General features: G+C 39.1%; 1 protein-coding gene across 1 annotated transcript; it reads right to left on the reverse strand.

Moving 5' to 3' along the window:
• Positions 1–735: 735 nt before the first annotated feature.
• AMACR (alpha-methylacyl-CoA racemase) lies at positions 736–19806 on the reverse strand. The gene is made up of 5 exons (XM_039709889.1): positions 19386–19806; positions 16469–16612; positions 13829–13989; positions 9013–9199; positions 736–1537 (listed from the first exon to the last, which is right to left on the reverse strand). The coding sequence occupies exons 1-5, from the start codon at positions 19681–19683 to the stop codon at positions 1128–1130; spliced, it is 1200 nt and encodes a 399-aa protein (XP_039565823.1). The 5' UTR covers positions 19684–19806; the 3' UTR covers positions 736–1127.
• Positions 19807–21637: the final 1831 nt, after the last annotated feature.

Here is a 21637-nt window from a genome sequence, read left to right on the forward strand (position 1 = left end):
TAGCAGCTGGAAGCCCCAGGTGGTTTTGCTGATGATTTAGACAACTTGCCAGGACCTACTAGATAATTCTTGCTTCCAGGCTGTGGTTTCTGTAGTAGAATGTAAAAGGTTTTTTTATGGTAATAATGTTGACATTTTTGCCACAACACATTAAAATGAGCTAAAGTATAGCTCATTTTGGAAGCCTTTGTAACCAACAAACCAATCTTCAGCAAAAGACAGACAAAATTATCAAAACACCCAACCCTTCATGTCATAACTCCTCAAACGTTGGATAATACTGTATTAATGCCATATAACTAATTATTTTTGAAAGCATATTTTCTTCTGTCTTGAAAGAGATGGTTTCAAATGAAAGTTTAAGTTTGAAGGAAATTGAAACCAACATGGAATAACCATTGTTTAAAACCTGCACAGCAAAGTTGCCTTCCATTTTTCCGTAAGGAGAGGAAAGGATTACTAGTTGGCAAATATTTTTAAAATGAAAAAATTTGATTCAGAATTTAGTTTCTAGGCAAGGTGATATTCCGAACGTAATATATAATAAGGAGACTGCATTGAGAAAATATAGTCAGGCTGTTAAACAGATCAGCTTTGAGGTAACAGCTCTGCAGCAGCACATAAAAGAATAGCATTAGTTAGACCATAGTTTCAGCATGATAAAGCAAATTAATCAATATGAAAAACAGATTAAAAAATCCTTTCTAATTCATGAATAAACAACACAATCACTCATTTAAGAAGAATATAATTATATTTTATTAAAATAATTGCTTTCAAGTAATTTTAACATGTATTACAAATCAATGGTGTAACCAAGAATTAAAAAAATCAAACCAAAGGATACAACATTTAAACAACATTCTGAGAGTTTACAGGTGCTCACCAAGTAAACTGTGTAGATCTTCAGGACACAGCTACAGTATCATTCTAGACAACAGATCATCCAGGTACACAAGTACACAAGTCTCACTGTTTTCAAATTAAATTTAAAATGTCAATAATTTAAAAAATACAAATTATTTAAAATCAATATTATGCCAATCTTTACTTGTCATATAGTTCAATTTTAAAGCATAAAAGCTACAGTATCAGCCTGAAATTTATCTGATATGCATAGTCAGAGGTTATAAACTAGCTTTTAGGTCCTTTATTTCTATTGTTTTATCAGAATGAAGTTTAGCAATCTCTTGCTTAGTAAACCCATACTCTAGAAGTATCTCTTCTGTGTGCTCTCCTATAAAAGGATCTCTTTTACATGATGGAACAGCAGGAGTCCTTGATAGAACAGGAGCAGGTCTAGGACTTATCTCTCCCTCAACACTTTTGATAAAAGAACTTCTTTCTTTGTTATGCTGATGTGAGGCAGCATCCTCAAAGGATAGAACAGGGGTCACACAGGCATCAGTGCTATCAAATATGCTGCACCACTCAGCCTGGGTCTTCTGTGCAAATATGGATGCAAATTTCTTCTTCATTTCAGGCCAGCTGGAGAAACTCATCTGAGCAGGGAGTTCATCTAAATTTAGCCCAAGACCTGAAAGGAGAAAAGCAAAGTTTAACTATAGTACAGCTTAGATAATTTACTAAGTGCTTCCCACAACTAAGTATATTCCTCAAGAAGATAATATTTTGCAGGCAATACTAAAGTCACTTTGAACTTTATTTGGGTATCTGTGCATGGCAAGGAGCAGAGGAATAAAATGTTCTATGATACTTGCAATTAAAACTAAACTACATCAGCTACAACCTTTTAAGTACATACCTGTAATTAGCACTCATTTGTATGAACACTGCACAGAAGCAGCAGCTGTCTCGAGGTAATAATGTTCTGAGAAAAGCTTGCATAACAGGTATCATATTCCCTACCTGGCACTAGCAACACAGAAATCTGCTGAATGGATCCTGGACTATTGGGACACACAAGACAGATGACAGACTTTGGACCTGGTTAGCATAAGAGACTTGATAATCAGGATGCCTTGGCAAGAGCAAACTTTGGCAAAGAGAACTCTGAGGATTAAATCAAGACTAGCTGAAGATTAAATCAGACTGACTCACCAGAAAAGAAAATTACATCAAGTTCAGCAAGCAAGAGATGTTCTAAAATGTGCAAGTTTGTTTATGTGATGATTAACCCAATCACTGTAGTAAAACACTACTAGCCCTCCTAGAATAGTACATAAGCATATGTTGTCCACAATAAATTTGGATTCTTCTGACCATCTCTCAGAGTCTCCCCATGTCTCTCCTCATTGCTGATACTGCACTACAGCAATACACTTATTTCTCAGGGGCCAGCACATCTGCCAGAGCTGCACATTCAGCAGGCTACAGTGTCTGAAGTTCAACATGATAGGGCCATTTCTAGGCCACAGATAAGAAGATGGTGTGATGGATGTGCCCAGCTCAATCCACATGTGGCAGCTCAGCTGCAGGTGCCTGCAGGCTGAGTGACCTGCTTCTTCACTCCACTGTCCAGGGGCTCCAGCAGTATCTCCTGCTCCCTCTGCTCCAGCTCACTTCCCAGGTTCCACTTCCCCCAGCCTTTTCACTCACTAACTGCTCAATAACCCTGCTTTCCATCTCAGTTGCAAGGACCACCCAGGCATGCACTAAGCACATTCCTTATGAGACACCAGAGCAAACCATGGGCACACAGGCCTTGTAATCACAATTTCCTGAACCAGGCAAGTCCTAGGCCTATCCCTGAACTAAGCATCACATCCCTTCTCACTGGGGAGCTTACATTTCTTCTGTGCTGCCAGCTTCCAGTATCTGTTTCTATTCTCATGGATTCTGCTCTCTGCAGTCTCTGCTCTTTCATTCTGCTACTTCAAGGAGATGCAAGAATTTTTATCACTTATTATAGAGATTATCTCAAAAAGGAGGTAGAACACAAGAAAGAGAAAAGGCAATTGAACTAGTTTCAAAATGGAGATAGTACAGAAATATAAGCAGAATATAGAAAGAAATCAGAAGTAATATACTGAAGACTGTTCTAACAGTCAGATTTTGAAATTCAGGAGCATGAACACAGCATGAAATATTCCGAAAAAACAGGGATGCAAAAGAAGCTAATTTGAGAAATCAGACAGACTAGAAAATAACTATCACCATAATGCTTCACAAGTAACAAAAAAGAATGAACTTCTTAAAAAACAGCAGTTCCCTGTAAAAGGCAAAGGAAATGTAGAGTTCCACAAAACTGATTTTTGAGCACTCTTTTTTATATCTTTGGTTACCTGGTATCAGATTGATAATTAGACTAACAACTGTTACAGGCTTGGGTAATAGAGAGCTGTTTGCAGGCAGAATTTACACAGACCTCCTCTTGTCTTTAGCTGTAGATAGGCAGAAAAATATCTTGTCTTTCTATGGCTTCCTTACCACTGAGTAAGGTAGACATACTACTGCTTAAACATACAGGGGAGAAGAAATGGAGAGAATTCCTTTTCTTCTGCTCCTTAAGTTCTTTCTCTCCATTCATAATCTGTACAACATGCACTTCTTGGGGCTCACAGTACGCCCCCCCTTGGGTTAATACAGTATTTAAGAATTTCACTGTTGATCACAAGATTATTAAACATAGTTTTGAAAATGAATACATGCTTTGAAATTGCATTTTGGTACTTCAAAGGAAAACACAGAGAAATTGCCAGTCTCCAGCCTCAGAAGCACAGCCTTGCAGTTGTTCACTCCCAGAAGAAATGCATCACAGTCAAAGACAAAATAAGCACTTTCACATCTTATTAGAAATGCCTGTGGATACCAGGATAAATGACACTACAAATGATCAGTCTTTATGGTTTTATCAAGCCATGTGCACCTTAAATCACTGACCTTCCTCTCTTGTGTCCATAACCATTCATGTAATCCTAAAAATGAGATCAGCTGAGAGTAACAAACTGGTTGAATATCATGATTAAATAAAAGCTAGCAGTATTTTTAAAATTAATTTTATTATTGATTTTCAAAGTGTTCCACTAGAGACTTACAGTGCAGTATAGTTTATTTATGAACTATGAGGTAAGGCAAATTTACCTTCCACAAAAGGAAAGTAAATACTCACTACTGAGCTTTTGTCTCCAAGCACGAAGTCTTGTCAAGTGGAAACTTTGTTTCACAGTACTCATTTTCTTATTAAGCAAGGCTTGCTTTCTAGCAGCCAGTCCAACATGAGCAGAGCTCTACCATTATCCCATTACACAATTATTTTTGATGATTGTGGCAGATGGGAAGTTGGCTGAGCCTCACTGCACATTCTCTGGCAAACTGGAACAATATGCAGAACCTGGAATTTAATATTACATGCTCATTTTCTGCTTACCACTGAAGACTTCAGCTTTAAACAGGATGAACTGAGAGCATTTAAGCACTATAGCTTCTTATTTTCCAGCCTATGCTCACCATTTGTGGTGCAGATGAGCAGTAACAGAGCAGGAGTGACTGCCTGAACAAGGAAACTATTAAATGGCATATAATTGTCTGGGATACCACAGGAGCACAGACTTCACTCAGTGTAATCAAAAGCAAAGTATCATTTACACAGAATATCGTATATAGCAATCACAACTTAGTTCCAAGTCTTTTTGTTTAAATTTTCATCTAGGAGTTTTTGTATAGAAAAGCCCAGTCAACCTACTTCAGTACACCTTTGAAATTATTTTTGAAAAATGAAAAATTGTCTTCCTATAATGATGTAGCTTTAAATCTCCTCCAAATGCTATAGCTTTACTGACAAATATCCCCACATCGTTTATTGATGGAGCAAACTGAAATCTCTACTTCTACAGAACTTCTTAGACAAACTCTACTAAAACCAGGCACTGATTTAAAGAGAAAGAAACCATTAAAATTCATTAGATAAATCAGTGAAGCTGCTTTGGTATGTCAGAAATTGAAAGAGTTTTTAATATTATTTCAGTCATACCATTTTAAAAGCAGAGTTTTATTCAGGATTTTATTGGTTTAACTTGCTAAATTTATTTTCAAAAATTTATGGTCATAGCAGAGTCATTTTGAAATTATGTTGCCATAACACGACTGAATAAAATCATCTAGCATGGGAAATCTTAATTTTGTCCAAAATAACAGCTGCAAGGTGAAGGCCATTGTTCTTTTTCTGACCAAATAAAATTTGTTCTCACTGTGAGAGGGAACTGAATTTCAGAATATCCCATATTTCAGAAGAGAGTAGTGAATTTTCATTAAACTTACTATGTAAAGTTTTTTCTCTGATCAAAGTTTCTGAAATTTAAGAATATTTTAGGAAGTTGATTAGGCCCTCAGTACTACCAGGCCTCACTGCAAATGCATCCACAGCTGTACTCCAAGCTGACATACTCAATTACCACAACTGCAAATGTTGTGAAGCAGCAGGAGCCTGGCCCTCTATAGTATTTGTACAATGTTTAAGGCTTATCATAATAAATAAATTAAAATAAAACATAACATTATGCATAACTGAGTCTAAAACATAATGAGGAAACTGTTTGCCCATGTTGCATGTCTCAATATAACAATGCAGTATTGCATTCAGTATATCAGCAGGTTTTTAATACAGTACACAGTACTTAACAATTACAAAATGGAGAGTCCTGTGGAAATCCTTCATAATGATGTAAACTATGTTTTTTAATGGCTTCTTAATTTTTTCCTTCTTTTTTTAAACAGAAGTAATACAAATAGGAGTACTGAAGTAGTATGAAAGGGGTGCCATAGAGTAGGAACTAAAGTCCAACACTTCAGTGACTGTCAGTGCTTTCCACATCAACGTAAGTGGACACTAAGTTCACCTTGTGTAACCGACTTTATACCATGTAACTCAGAATCAAACCTTTACTCTCACCTGCTCCACAGCATTTACTGTGTTCTTCACACCCCTTGTAGCCTGGCTGCAGCAAGACTAAGCACCTATTGCTAAAAAACAGAAGAAACGTGCAGAAGCAATTCACAGGTCAGTTGAAAGACATTCTGTCTCTTTCTGTTGAAAGACTAAGGTTTAACATTAGTAGCAAATGTTTCTTCCATCAGATTTTTCATAAGATGCCAAGGCATTTTTAGCTATTTATTGTCTGATTTTTTGTAGTAACAAAATTAATACTGGCAAAAGGACTACAGCTTGTCTGTTAATAGCAAATAGTCAATAGTGAGCCCAAAATACTTTTCTATTCCATCTATTTTACATAGCTTCAGTTTCTCATTAAGCCTTTTTGAAATGTGTTTAATTAATAAATTTCTGGCAATTTCTGGCAATCGTCCCTGCTGAGCACAATCTACAAAGCCAACAATATTCTCAAACTAATGTGCTCTGTTTTCTTAAATTTAGTTTCCCCCTGCAACCTCCTTAAAAACTTTCCTCACCACATCATTAGCTGCACTTGAGTCCAGCACTGGGTTCCTACTGGAACTCTGCAGTGAAACACTGAACTGAACCAAAACCAAAAGGAAATCAGTTCTGCTTTGGCTAAGCAGAATTCTGTGAGCAGAGACAAATCATTCAGACAGAACACTCCTTTCTCAATTCTGCAGTCTTCAAATCTCCAAACGACATCTGCAACACCCATATCCTTGTATTCTCATTCTATGGGAGTGGCAAAACTAATCTACCCTCTGAATATGGACAGAGAGACATCAAGTGATTTTTGAATATATTTTATCTGGAACAGCACCAAATTGCTCACCAGCAGAAGTGACCAGAAATATGGAGAAAAGCTATGAAATGAAATCATGGAAATTGTAACTGAACCATAACATTTTAAATCCACTTCAAAGCTGGAGTTAATACCTGGAATAGATGACTCAGCCTAAGTCAAAGATCCTCAGATTTGTGAAAGAGTGACACAATTCTCACAGGCACTTTTCTCTTCCCAATAATATTCAAAGGTTTAAATTCTGAATTTAATTTCTGCAATAGGAATCCCAGAAAGAAAATAATCCCTAAGTCACAAGAAGGTTCTGCTCTCCTAATTTAGTGCACTATTACTTCAGGAAGATTTAAATCCTAAGTACTGGAAGGAATAAATATTTCCTATGTGAAAATCCCAAGAGATCACGATATGCACCTCAAGCAAAATAACAAAAGAGCAGTTACTTTAAATTCAATATTGTGAGAAAGTCTTGAGTTTGGTCATTTAGTTTAAACAACACACTTTTACAAAACAAACAAAGGAAACTCACTGAGTGTATTCAAGTGAAGATAGTGATACAATTAATGGCAAAAAAAAATTCCTCAAATACTGCAGCATATATGTTGGATTTTTTAAACATGGCAGAAACAGACTGAAACATGTGAAACAATGATTTCAGCTCTTGTCTACTTAAAAGTGGATAATCATTAGTTCTTTATTGCTGGAATAACTATTTTTGAAACCTCAGCTGTTAAAATCAAGCAATTTCTCTGCACTGTAAACATAAGGAGTACTTTCAAACATGAAAATAAAGTCGTCCACTGTGGGCGCCCACCATGAGCAGAAGAATTCACAGTTGCTCTAATTTTAAGCTCTAAATTTCTGAGAAACAAGTGAAAAAAAAAAAAAGCAGAATTTTAGCATTTTCCTCAGTAAAGAGTTATTTAAAGAAGACAGAGACCATCAGTGACTATGTTATATCACCTGGCCACTGGTTTCATCCATCACAGGCTTATCTCTATATAACCCGGCTGAAAGAGAAAAGCCCAACTCTTGCCCTGTAACAATGATCAATAAAAGAAGGCAGGACTGTCCAGAATAAGTCCACAGAGAAAGAGTGACAAGCAGAACCACATCCCACCACAGAATTTTGGTGGTTTTTGAACAAGTATAGATTCTATCCCAGTCCTGTAGCTTAAGAGTGATTCAACTTAGTCTCCAAAGACCAAAATACTCCAGACCACAAATACTGCAGGCCAATGTTTGATCACTTAAGCCAAACATTTGAGTTTGGGTATTTGAGTATGCAGCCTTATTTTCTTCTCATTTGCATTGCACTTAATACAATACTAAATTCTTTTATGAATTGTTTATATTTTCATAAATTCTGTATTGAAAGCATGGCAATCTATCAGAGAAGCACAACGGAAAAAAAATAATTAAATAACCAATAAGAAGTTAATAGTTCATGTGATAAAAGGGTTGAGCACACAACAAGTTCAGAAGTAAAGATACACCTGAACATTTGTTTTAATTTCATACAGTTAAATATTTTGCATAACCCATTCTAATTTCTTGAAAAGATAAATCATTATTTATGGTTATATTTAAAGAGCCTTATATAAATATTATATCCACAGCTAGACACTAAAAGCAGTCTGAAATTGTGTGGTGGAAATTAATTATTTCAGCAGAATTTGTTTTCACAATAATTTTTTATATCAAGAAATACAATTAACTACTTCCAGTGAATATTCCTTTCTGAAACAATTTAAATAGGTTTTATTTTTAATTATAGTACAAATAATAGAAATTGCTTGAAATTCTATTTGCAATTCAAAGAATTAGGTCTTTTTAAAGTATAATAATAATTTTAAGAAAGTGATTTGCAGAAAAAGTTTTTTAGTGCTTCAGTGATATAATGAACTATCCTTACAACAACTCCAAAAGAAAACTTGCAATTTAAGTGTAGTTGCTGGGGGTGAAAAGGAAATAAATTAATGGCTAGAACAAAAAAGTCAATTAAACTGTTACACAACTACCCTACTAGCTTCAGGAAGTGTTTGGCTTTTACAAAGAAATCACATTTCCCATTACTCAGGAGGAAGTTTTTTACTGAAAGAGTGATAAAGTTCTGGAATGGTCTGCCTGGGGAGGTGGTGGAGTCACCATCCCTGGATATCTTTAAAAAAAGACTGGATGTGGCACTTGGTGCCATGGTTTAGTTGAGGTGTTAGGGCACGGGTTGGACTCGATGCTCTTGAAGGTCTCTTCCAATCTAGTGATTCTGTGAGCCATGCATCATGAATCAAAACCAACTGTGAAAGAATTCACTCAATCATGCTTTGCTGTTATAAAACAAATGCTCCAACCTACTCACCTTTTATTAACTGCTCATAAAATTTAGGTTCAATGGCACCAACAGCCATGAATTTTCCATCAGAGGTCTTGTAGATTTCATAAAAAGGTGCACCACCATCTAGCAGGTTTTCACCTCGAGGTTGGCTCCAAAGTCCCAAATTTTCTGACTTCCACAGGAAAGAACTTAGGTATGCTACTCCTTCTACCTTGAAGATTTAGAGGGAAAAAAAATAAAAGCTTCAGTAAATTAGTTGGCATGTTACCTAAATTCTGTATAAAACAAAGCAATAAAAAGCTATTAGCAGTTCTGCCCTTTGCTAAGATTTTTTATGACAGAATCTCTGGTAAGCAGTTCCATTTCTTAAAATTTCCAATTACTGTTTACACTGCATATGTGAAATCATCTAGAACTAGAGAATCAGAAAGAACATAGTTAGTCAGGCAGCTTCAGATGGACAACACACCTTCAATGCACAAAGCTTCCTCATTAAGCAGTTTAGAGAATGAGTGAGTAATTTCAACTGATGGGACAAGCTTCTTGGCTCTATACAACATCAGGCATCAGACAACTATCAACACCTAAACCTCCTGAAACAAGGTATCTGCACCAGCCCCATAAATACCAAATTATCAGGCATCAGACAACTATCAACACCTTCTAAACCTCTTGAAACAAGGTATCTGCACCAGCCCCATAAATACCAAATGTTTATCTCCTTAAACATACTGATTATAGGAAGAGTGCTATTTTTAGCAGAAATTTTTAAGGAAATAAGATCTCCAACACTTAAGTTAAAATAAAAACTATTCTCCCACTGTCATCACTGGCAGCTACACACACATAGCAAAAGAATCTCTGCATAGACAAGAGTTTGATGGATACAGTGCTAGAAACCATGATTAATCCCATTCTAAACTGCTCCTCAAAATTTTGTCTTTGTGCAGTACACCTAGATGAAAATTCAGTTTGTTCAGCTTTCCAATAATTACCAAGGTTGTGCCAGCCTTTCAAGAAAAATCACATCCTACAGTTTTGCTCATCAATTAATTTTCTTTCAACTGTATTGAAAGTACTGTAAGAAAAGATAAGCCAGTTAACAGTGTATGGCCAGAAACATACCAGTAGAATAGATTAAATCCTGAGCTGTATTATTCTGAGTACCACTTGATTCATGCATTTTCAGCTGCATGAAACTAACCTAATACTGTCTATAGAGAAAAGCATAGATACTGTATCAAAAAAAAAGGCTAGTAAATTTTCATGTAGAAAGATCTATTAGTTTATACATTTCTATGCAAAAATTTAAAACATGTGAATTGCTGAAGCATGCAGTTAAGAGAGCTTCTTCATTTAATATGTGTTACTTGGGCCCTGCTCTAGTATTGCTTCAAGGAATGGAATACTTCTATCCTCACTGTCACATGTTAAAGTCAATTAAAGTACTTTTATATGATAAAATACTGCATACTTTCATTTACATATCTGAAAAATTATTGCAAGGATATTAAAATAAGGTTTGTTTTACTAATGAACTGATCTTGCACTGCTTGTATTAACAAAAAGTAATACTACACAAAAAGCACTGAAAGTAAGGATAATAAAAGACAGGGAAAATATCAGAATAAGCCCTAACTGAAAATTAGATTTTGGTGCTTAGTCAGCAGCTGTACAATACCTATGGGCTACTTACCCAGGAAACACTTAAAATAAAACAGCCCATATGTTTTTGACTGGTATAGGGACTTCAGAAATATCCCTGTCTGGGCAACTGGACAGCTAGGTTCTGCCTGAGGCCCACCACAATTCAGAGACAAGTAAAGAAAGTGTCTTAACATCTGCACCAGACTTCCAAAGGCATGTAAAAATAACACCACACACTCATTAATGTGGTCACTTTCTTTTACAACATGAAAAGGATAACATGGAGAGACTCCACTTAAGTGTAATTGTAGAATGATTATAGTAAGAATTACATGTTTCGTGTCTCTCTCATGTTAAGAACATCTGCAGTCTCTGAAGCAGGCACAAGAATCCAGAGGCATCACCCTAATGGGTGACCTGTCTGCTCCGCAAGCCTTCTGTTCTTTCCACAGACTGAAAACAGCTCAAACAAAAGTGGGAATCAATCCACACCAACCTAAACTATCCTTGTGACTGATGAAGGCTTCTAGGATGTGGGAGTTTTGGTTTTGAGTACCTCCAGGCTGAGAAAAACCTGGAACCTCAGTCTTCTGTTGCATTGCTAAATGCTCCTGCCATGAGACTATTATGCAAGCTATCACTACCAGCTTGCCTTCCTGAGGCTGTCTTTTCACAAAGAGTGAGTTATGCTCAGTCAGATGCCCACCATCAGCAGAAACTCTGTGGCTGAAACTCCAGTGAACCCCAGCTGTGGCCCTGACTCACATGCTCCAGTGTGGTGCAAGAATGCAGAGGTACAATCCTGCCTACTGTGTCACATCGCAGTGTCTCTCCACGTGGCAGCTATCTGGCTTCCTGTAAGACAGACATGATCCCTACAGGGGCAATGAGAAGGGACACCAACCAGCAGGAATCAATTCAGGCCAGGCCCTTAATTCTTCTAAAACAGACAGATGAAATGCAGGACCCAGTGTCTGCTTTTTGCACAGTGTAGTTTCTGCTGTAGAAAATTCCACCATGTGTCTGAGTCTTTAACATATTTAGACCACCCAAATTGTACAACAGCTAAAGTAAACGGTCTCTTAAACAAAAACCAGTCTTAAAACAGCTGAAATGCTGCAGTGTTGTGATTTTTTAAAACAATTTCTTCCACAAAAAAAAAAACCTTAGGTGTGAAAACGGGCTCATCCACCAGTCAATTTACTGCAGTCTTTACTGCTGATGATGCACGGATGATTTTCATCAGCTGTGTCACTGAAAGTCTATTCAAGAAATAAGGGATATGACCAAAGGCCAGGTAAAGTACATCCTGTGATACTGGACAATATTCCATCCATTTCATAGGTCACCACGCACATCAGCAGGGAACTGTAAATTCCACAATTCTGATGAGACAAGAAAAAATTGGAAGAGACAATTTTAAGGGCTTCAAAAAGCCCCACAACACATTCCACTCCAAATGAGCTACAAATTTCATTAGAACGTTAGCAGACTTAACTGATTCCTCTTCTAACAAATTCATGTAATTCTCTGAACTATGGTAAAGAAAATTTTATAATATTAAAACATACAAGAAGTATCTTTTTCAGTATTTTAAGACTTGTCACAATTCTCCACAGTTTTTCTTTCACAAATACACAATCTCCTTCAATTCTTCTTTTAGGTCATGTTTTTAGAGTAATGATTTTTGTTGTGCTACTTGGACTTCCCCAAATTAGCAACTTTGAAAGATGATGGTCAGCATCTGAAACATTATTTTCCTGAGACTTCATAAACATTGGATAGGTTAGAATAATTGCTTCAGAAACTTTGCTGGCTCTATTTCCTGTTTATACATCCTAACACAGTATGTATGTGTTTTGTAACAGCATGATATTGTTGACTCATGTTCAGCTTGTGACTACTACAAACCCCCAGGATTGTACTTTAGCCAATTGTTCTCTTACTTTACTGCATTTGTGCAGCAAATTGATTCTGCCTACAAAGAACTACAGAGCAGAAATGTCCATGAATGGCAGCTAGTTCTTTCAGGTCATTGCTCCACTCTGAAAAGGTCATTTGCAATTCCAGGTCCAGCATACTTGTAGTCCTTCATGTATGTGTATCATCTGTAAATTTACTAAACACAATTGCTCATCCATCATTCAGCTTATTGGAGAAAACGAATAAAAAAACCCCAGCAAACACCTATAGAACTCCACTTGTTAAGTTTTTAATTTTGACAATCAACTACTAAAAACTTTTGTTGAAGTAAAAACATTAGTCCTGTTTTGCACTGTTCCCATAAAATTTTTGTCTAGACCATAATGCTATGGACTTCTGAGAACATCATGTGCATTTGTCAAAAACTTACTGAAGTCAAGAAATCCAACATCTCTTGCTGCTCTATGCTCTTCAAGACCCCTTCAACAAAAGGATTTGTTTTAATTAATGTAATTTTTTTCCAATTTATATTTAAGGCCAAACCATAGTCTTCACTGTACGATTCCTTAAAGGGAGGTCAAATTTTAAGTGCATGATTCTTGAAAAAGAAAAACACAAGAATAAAAGAGGAACACCTGCAGATAACATAAGTTTCAAAGATCAATGTAAATAGCTATCTTCCCTCTATATATAAGTGGGTGACCTTCCACTGGAAAAATATTCATCATTAAGCTAATTTAGCCTTCCGTTTATTTTACAGCACATTCACAAAGTGTTTGAAGTTGGCTTCTTGGCAATGATCCATAGCCAGTGTAACTATCCTATGAAACAGTGTTTCTAAATAAGATATGACCTGTCACAAATTGATAAGAAGATGTATCTTGAATAAAGCTAATGCAATTTTTACTCCAACAGAATTGTCATTTTTGCTGTTATACAGTAAGCCAATTGTTTATTATACACCCTATCTCCATACACCACAATTATTCTTCAAATATATAGACCTAATACTTGGTGAAGAAGGCAGACAGGCAAAAGCAGGCAGAGGGGAGAGGCTGCAGTTTGTGTTCCACGGCATAAGGATGCTGTGGCAGCAGTGATTAATGAAAATTGCTTGCGTGTAAAGGAATAGCCATTTTATGAGATCACTCACTTTTCCTTTCCCAACTTCTCAGTTTTAAACCTTACAATCTCCTCCCTTTCCCAGATTTAGAGCAGGAGAACACCCAAGCAAGCCTAAGAAACCCCAAGTTCCTTGAAAACAGCTTACCATACTTGCATCAATGACCTGCCCTCTGCCAGATGTGGCACGTTCAAAGAGGGCTACAATAATGCCCAGTGCACACATGACACCTCCACCAGCAAAATCAGCCAGAAGGTTTACAGGTGCATAAGGATTTTCATTCTTTCTACCCAGCTTTGACAGCACACCTGACAAAAGAAAAAACAAAGCAAGGATAAGCATAAAATTATTATAAACATTCATTTCTACAATTGAAAGTTCCATTATTTTCAAACCATGCAAATAAATAAGGCATAAAGCAATCTTCTAATGTTTTCTATTTCTACTTGGCTGACTCTTTAATTCACAAAAGACTAAAAATATATGAAATCACATTAGTGAAGATGTAATTAATTAAAGAGATTAACAAAACTTTCACAGATAAACATTGAAATTTTGACTACAGAGGGACAAAATTTTATTTTAAAAAATCCCCCTGTGTGCAGTAATTCTGTATTAGTACTTTGTACATGCACTGAATCTTGCCCATGAAGAGGAACTATGAATATGTCTGAAAGCCACTTTGATAAAGTGTTCTTCTTTGAATATTTTAAAGTAAAAATGCAGATGTATAGTCTTATGTGCTCATAAAAAAAATGAACTAATAATGATAACAAAGGATGTCACACTGACAACTGTGCTTCAATCCTATCCTCCCTCATCAACTACCTTTGGGAACAAAAAAGATCGCATATAAGAACAGGTGACTGACACTGGAAGGTTATCTCTGACTGCATGCAACGTAAACACAGGGAACCTGTGTTTATGCCAGCAATTATGCAGAAACAAAAGGAATTGGAGCAAAGGCTAAGCCAGTTTACTTCAGTCAGAGCTTTGAATTTTAGCATTTCTGTGCCATCCTGAACAATCTCTTTACTGTGACCTTACTCTTTATAGTTGCCTCATAATGATTCCCTTTGGGCAAGCAAGAAACTGCAGTGTGACCATCCCTCTCCTCTGTCTGTGGCCTGAGACTTGCAGAATGCATGGTCAGAATTTCCTGAAAATTGCACGGTTCTGATGCACTCTTTAATTAACTAAAAGTCTAATGCATTTCCTATGGGTAAGCAACAGAGTGCACAGTATAAAAGGTTTCCAAATCCTGTAGTGCAGGAATAAAATCCCTGCTGCTGCCTAAAACCTTCCTTTTAATAGTCTGAAAAGTTATCACAGGCACCAGAAAATTAATATACCGACTTCTTTAGAGTTCCTAATACAAACTATTTTTTACTTAAAGGAATCCAAAGATCACTAGGAAAATGCTCAGAATATGAGATCTCCTTTTTGAGGATTGACACCTCTCAAACACCTTGCTCTATTTCCTTTTAATAGGAAGAAAAACTTGATCTGTGAAATTTCAAGCAAATTATTTTAGGAAGTTACAACTAACCAACACACTAGTGATTAAATCAGCTCCAGAGATAAAAATCACTCTATTTGTAAATCAGAAAGTACTACAAACTAAGGCAGGGATGGACCATGCTGTTTCTTTCCCTCCAATAATAGATAAGAATACCCTAATACTTTGAAATCATCTTAACATGAAGTCAAAGTGCTTCAAATGAGACATCTTTTCCTTAACCATTTCTACTCTCTAACAATTTTCCATGAGGGAAGACTGAATCCATCTCCAAAGAAATTTAATTCCACAACATTATGACCCCTCACAGTAGCAGATACCAGATCACCAAGTTTACATTGCCTCTGCTCCGTTCCTTTCTTGGAGCTACAATAACTACTTTATCCAGTGGGAAGCCAAGAACTTTTGGGCCACTTTCCCTCCTCCTTCTACAGGCTCAGAGATGCATCAGTGACAGAAGCAGTGTGAAAAGCAGGAGATAGGGCCATGCATGGATGGGCAGCACCTGAGGTACATATTTCGTTTCTGTTTGCTACTGCATATTTGCAAAATCATATCCACAACACCTTAATGAAATGTAGCATTTCCACTTTATTTGAAGCCTACTTCCTTTCAGTTGGTATCAGTGGAGACATAGTTACAAGCAAAAAAGCACAAGATCTCAATTGTCTTGGGTTGCCTAGTTTTTCTTTGCTCAAAAAAAAACCTGCTCACAAGCACATAAAATAATCTGCAGCCCTTTCAGAATTATAAGTATACAGAGTTTATAGGAGAGGGCCGATGAAGAAAATATTCAGTCCTCTCTTCAGATAAACATTTGAATATTTTATTAAGATAGAATAACACAAAGGAAGGAAAACCATGTACAGCCTGGGAAGACATGCTGATCCAGCCTGCAACAGCTCACTGCTGCTGGAAAAACAGCCTGTCCAGTACATGTTTCCTCCCTTCATGTGCTGACTGCTGGTTGGATCCCTCATTCAACAGAACTGCTTCACCTTAACAACCTGGAAGAAAACATCCTCATTTTTTCTGACCAGTTTTTGACTTGTGAGGAAGTTTACAGAGGAGCTAAGCAAGTGCCACAGCTGACTGAAACATCAGGAAAAAGCACAGTGAAAGGAAAGCTCCATTTCCCTGACAGCGACACGTCAGATCAGCTGTTTTATCAGACAGCACCTCATACAAATTTTGAGCTATCTGCTTTCAACAAGTTCTGATCAAAGGGAGGAAAGACACTTTATTTAACAGGAAATTTTACAGCCTACCTGATAAAGCCAAGTAATTGATGTCATGACCCGCAGACTTGGCATATTTTCCTGTCTGGCCAAAACCAGTAAGTCTAGCATAGATGAGTCTGGGATTCTCCTGCAGAAGCACCTCTGGGCCAAGCCCAAGTCTTTCCATGACACCTTGAAAAGACATAAGGAATTCAAATTCACATTTAATAATACTCAAAAAATAATGGCTCAAAGTTAGATTATACAACAGCAGAACTCAACTGCACTTTATGAAGTAGTACATTCTACTTCAGTGTCCATATTACAACATGAACATTATCAACATACTGCATAAATTTTTAATACAAACCAGGTGGAAATTAGGCTTTAGGGATCTTTTTTTCAGCTTTTATTCCTGTTTTACTTCTCCAAAAGTCTGACAGAAAATCACGTACCACTGGACTCTCGAGAGAGAAAGCTACCAAAGGTTTGTAAAACAAGGAAAAAAGAGAAAGAGAAAACTCTTACATTTTCTGTATTAAAATCACTTGAAATGTCATAGTATTTTAATGCAATATACCCTCCTCACAGTTTCTCAGTACCTCATGTTCCTGTGTGTTTTAACTCACTGATGTGACTGGACCATGCCACTATTCCACAGATGATCTGTTGGAACCACACACAAGTAAATGTGTTCTTTTTTAATAATAAGGAATAAGGGAATAAGGAACTTTTAGAATCAGTGGTATATAAGTTGAATCAGCATGGATTTACAAAAATCAAGGCTAAAATTTTAATCTCACAGTCTTAAAACAGTGGTTGTAAGAGAAGAAATTTGAATTGCAAATAAATTGTACTTTCTTACTGGTTCGGTGCAGTTTGGTCAGACTTTTACCAATGATCTATAATGGCACTGCAGGACCACATAATGTGGAATTGAAGGGATAACATAATTTCAACACCTGTTCCACCCCAGAATCTATTCCAGCTTGTTTCACAAAAGTAATCCATACTTTTACTACATCACCAATTTCATTCAGATCCATTTCTATTGTACTAATTACTGGGCAGCAGCAAGTGATTACTCCCAAGAAGAAAGCAGTTAAATTTGGCAAAACGCACGATTTTCAAATGCACAAGTGGAAACAGGGTAACAAATAACCCCTCTGGTGTCACCAAGTCATTGTTGTAAGGTCAGACATGCCTTGCAAGAAACTTCTGCAGCTTGGACCTTCACCTGCTCACTGTTTTCCAGCAGTCTCATGATGGGTCACAGATTTGCCTAGTTCATTTACAGGCCCTTACAACCCTGGTATCTAGTTACAAAATCGTCTGTACTTCCAACTGTGAAAAAAACCCAGCAAGTGCCCATAAAACCAAAGAAAACAAAATGAGGAAAAACCAGGAGATCAGCTACTAGGAAAAACTGGGATTTACATCTTCATTTCTTTTTTGCTCAGCTTCTGGGGAGTAAAACAAACAATTTTAAGGTAACAATGAACCCATTTTTCAAAGGAAAATACTTACTTGTGACACACAATCTGTCCATGATGTACGATGTTTAACTGATAAAGTCTCCTATTTCTAAACTGTCTGTAAAATTGCCAAAGCATTTCAGCCAGCTCCTCAATGGAGCTTGATTACAGAACGGCTTGGGTTGGAAGGAACCTGTAAAGGTCACTTATTCCAGAGCAGAGACATCTTCAGCTAGATTTGCGTGCACAGAGCCCTGTCCAACCTGACCTTAACTGCATTTTTTCTAACACAACAGCATCCTCAAGGATACTGACAGCACCCAGGGATACTGACATAACCATCAGCCCCTGTGTACGGCTTATAAATGGAGGGAATATGGTAAACCTGAAATGTCTAATTGGTCTTAAAACAGCACCAATTTTGCTACCGAAAATCAGATGTTAAGCATCAATAAATGGAGGGAACATGCTAAACCTGAAATGTCTATTGGTCTTAAAACAGCACCAATTTTGCTACCGAAAATCAGATGTTAAGCATCCCTATCTGTCGTAAATTAGTAAATATGCATACTGTAATTAAAAAATGAACTGAAAGTTCTCTTTAAAAGACAGTTTTGAAAAATTGAAAAAATTCTGTAATTGAGTATTTGAAGAATTTGTCTTACTTTTAACCTAATGTTAAAATTGGAAAGTACCTGCAAACCCCAAGGAAGCTTTTCATAATGTAGATTTAAGACTGGCAGGAAGTGATCAGATTGTAGAACGCAACTTCCTAAAATTAAACATGATGTTTGAAGATGAAGCCTGTAGTTCATATCTTGGATTTGATCTGAATCAGAGCAACCCTGTATAACAGAATCATACTACTCTATTTAACACACATAACTCTGATATTCCTCTCCCTGGGATACATGCTTTGTAACTGTGTAACCACAATGTCAGACCTCCTGTCTTTCAGAGGCGTTGTAAGCTCAAACTCTCACCGGCACAGCAACCGTGAAGCGAGCTGGACTTTAGCAACAGGCCTGGACATCACACAGGATGGTGCCCCCAGCTCGGGGTGACCCCTGGACTCGGAGACCTCCTGTTTGCCCAGGGCTCCACGCTCGGGGTGACCCCTGGACTCGGACACCTCCTGTTTGCCCAGGGCTCCACGCTCGGGATGACCCCTGGACTCGGAGACCTCCTGTTTGTCCAGGGCTCCACGCTCGGGGTGACCCCTCGGCTCGGACACCCTCCTGCTCCTCCGGAGCCCGGTCGGGGTCATGGCCGTGTCTGAGCGCTCTCGGCGGTCCTTCCCTACGGCTGCACTGCAGAAATCCTGCACACAGCGTGCGCCCCCAGAGCTGTTCCCTGCCCGCTTCCCACTCAGCACCGCAGAGGCCACAGACAGACGGGAGCCCCTCAGCGCGGCACCCCGCGGCCCTGCAGCTCCAACCCCGCTCTCGCCCCCCCGGCCCGGCCCGGCCCGGGCTGCCGCGGTCCCTCACCGTGCCGGAAGGGCTCGATGAGCACGTCCGCCCCGCCGCACAGCCGCCTCAGCACCGCGGCGCCCTGCGGCTGCTTCAGGTCTAGCGCCAAGGAGCGCTTCCCGCGGGCCTGCACGTCTCCGTGCGCTAAGGCCGCGGCGGACTGGGACAGGCGGTCGACTCGCACCACCTGCGCCCCGAAGTCGGCGAGGATCATCCCGCAGAGCGGCGCGGGCGCCAGGCCGGCGAGCTCCAGCACCCGCACGCCGCTCAGCGCCATCGCCACGGCCTGCTCCGCCGCTGTCGAGCGCCCATACATCGATCGCGGAGGCGGCCCGGGGGCTGCCCCGCCCGCTCTCGCGCGGGCCCGGGGGCCGGGCTCCTGCCGCCCCTCGCCCGGGGGCACCGGCCCTGCCGGTGCGGGGATTTCTTCACCCCGAGCCCTCATCGCCCGCGGGCGGCTGCACTACCCTCCGCGCCGGCCCCCGGTGAGGAGGAGTGGGCGTTCTCTTGCGGCCGGGATCGGCACGCAGCTGCCCGTGGGGAAGTTTTCGTGTGCGACCATGCAAGGAGCCAGGCACCCCGGCCGTCACACCCGCACCGCCTCAGCTGGGACCGGGGCTCCCTGGCAGCGCCGCAGCCCCCACACTCACACTACTAGCTGTCCAATAGCAGAGGCTCAGAGGACCAAATCCTTAAAATAATTTAATCGTGATGCAATAACCAACAAAGAGTGATCTGCTGCCTCCGTGTAGGGACCCCGAACGAAGGAAACCATGGGCTTTTACACCCCTACAGCCTGAGGGCAGGAAAGTCGCGGAATCACAGAACCATTCAGGTTGGAAGAGACCTGCAACATCGGCAAGTCCAGCCTTTGAAGTCTGAGGCTGGGTGTCATCGAGTCCAGCCGGTCTCCTGGCCCCGCCACAGGGCCCTGTGCCCCTTGTTAGGAAAAGGGTCAGCAGTTCTTGGCCTGGGGCTCCAGCCATGCCCGGGGCACCTGCGTGGGCCAAAACCCACACACCCTAGACCCCCGATCACACGAGGGGATATTGCGGGACACGTGATTAAAACTCAGGGTTTCTTCTCACCAGATGTTTCTTTATAAGAGGGCTGCCTGGCCATGTTGTTCTTGCGGCATCAGCTGCTTACAGGAGCAGACATAAATCCAGAAAGGGTAATGAAATCTTTGGCATTGTATTGACACAGCTTTTCAAGCTTAGCCGCTGCTCGCAGTATTTCAGGTTACCAGAAAGCAAACAGAGCAACCCATGCTGACATTATACATTTCTTTACATTGGTTAGACTACAAAAATTTGTAAAGGCTGCTTATTTGAATGCAGAAATTTTTCTCATTCTACAATAACAGGTCTGTTGCCAGAATACCCTTCATTTTCTGTGCAGACACCAGGTCCTGTAATGCAGGCACGATTATGTCCACTACTATGGTACCACCCACAAGAAATGGCCAGGAGAAAAGTACTGGCATTTTCATTCAAATGAAGCTGGGTCGTTTTTTTTTGTTATCCATCTAGTGGTTAAAGACACTATTCCATGTAAGGGTTTGTTTTCACAGACATTATGATGTTACTGTGACACTGTGTTTCTCTGACTAATTTTCAGTTTCATTTGTCCCCTCACACCTTCAGGTCTTGGAGTTTGTGTTGAATACAAACAGGCAATTTCTGTTGTGTCACCTTTGATTTCACCTGATGCTCTTTAGCTTACCCCATCTAAATAACACCATAATCACACACTGGATAATGTCTGGATTTTGCTATGGTTTAACGGAGCAGTCCTTTGCACCTGCTGTTTAGTTGACATCCAGAATTACAGTGAGTAATCTGTGGCAGAAACATTTAAGTCAGAACCCTATTAAGTTATTTCAGTTTCAGGGAGGTGAGGGCGGCATTTTATGAGCATTAACTCCAATTTGAAAAATTGGATTTTACCAAACCAAAAAAAAAAAAAAAAAAAACCCACCAAAAAAACCCACCAAAAACCCAAAAAAAAACCAAAACAGGCATGACAAAGAAACAGATATTCTAATTAACCATTAAATAAAGGCTAATGATTTGAGTCCAGCAAACTCTCCTGAAGCAGCAAGTTGGCCAGCAGAAAATATGTGTTATAAACAAGGAGACCTTCTCTACCATGGGCTTGCAGTGTGCAAAAAACAGTGTGATGTTCATCTATGTGACGCCATTGAATATTTCTTATTAATATGACTTTGTCATTACAGAGGTAATGGGGATAGGAAAGGAGTTGTTTTG

The sequence above is a fragment of the Passer montanus genome, unplaced genomic scaffold (assembly GCF_014805655.1).
Source record: "Passer montanus isolate IOZ18808 unplaced genomic scaffold, ASM1480565v1 scaffold22, whole genome shotgun sequence".
Lineage (NCBI taxonomy): Eukaryota > Metazoa > Chordata > Aves > Passeriformes > Passeridae > Passer > Passer montanus.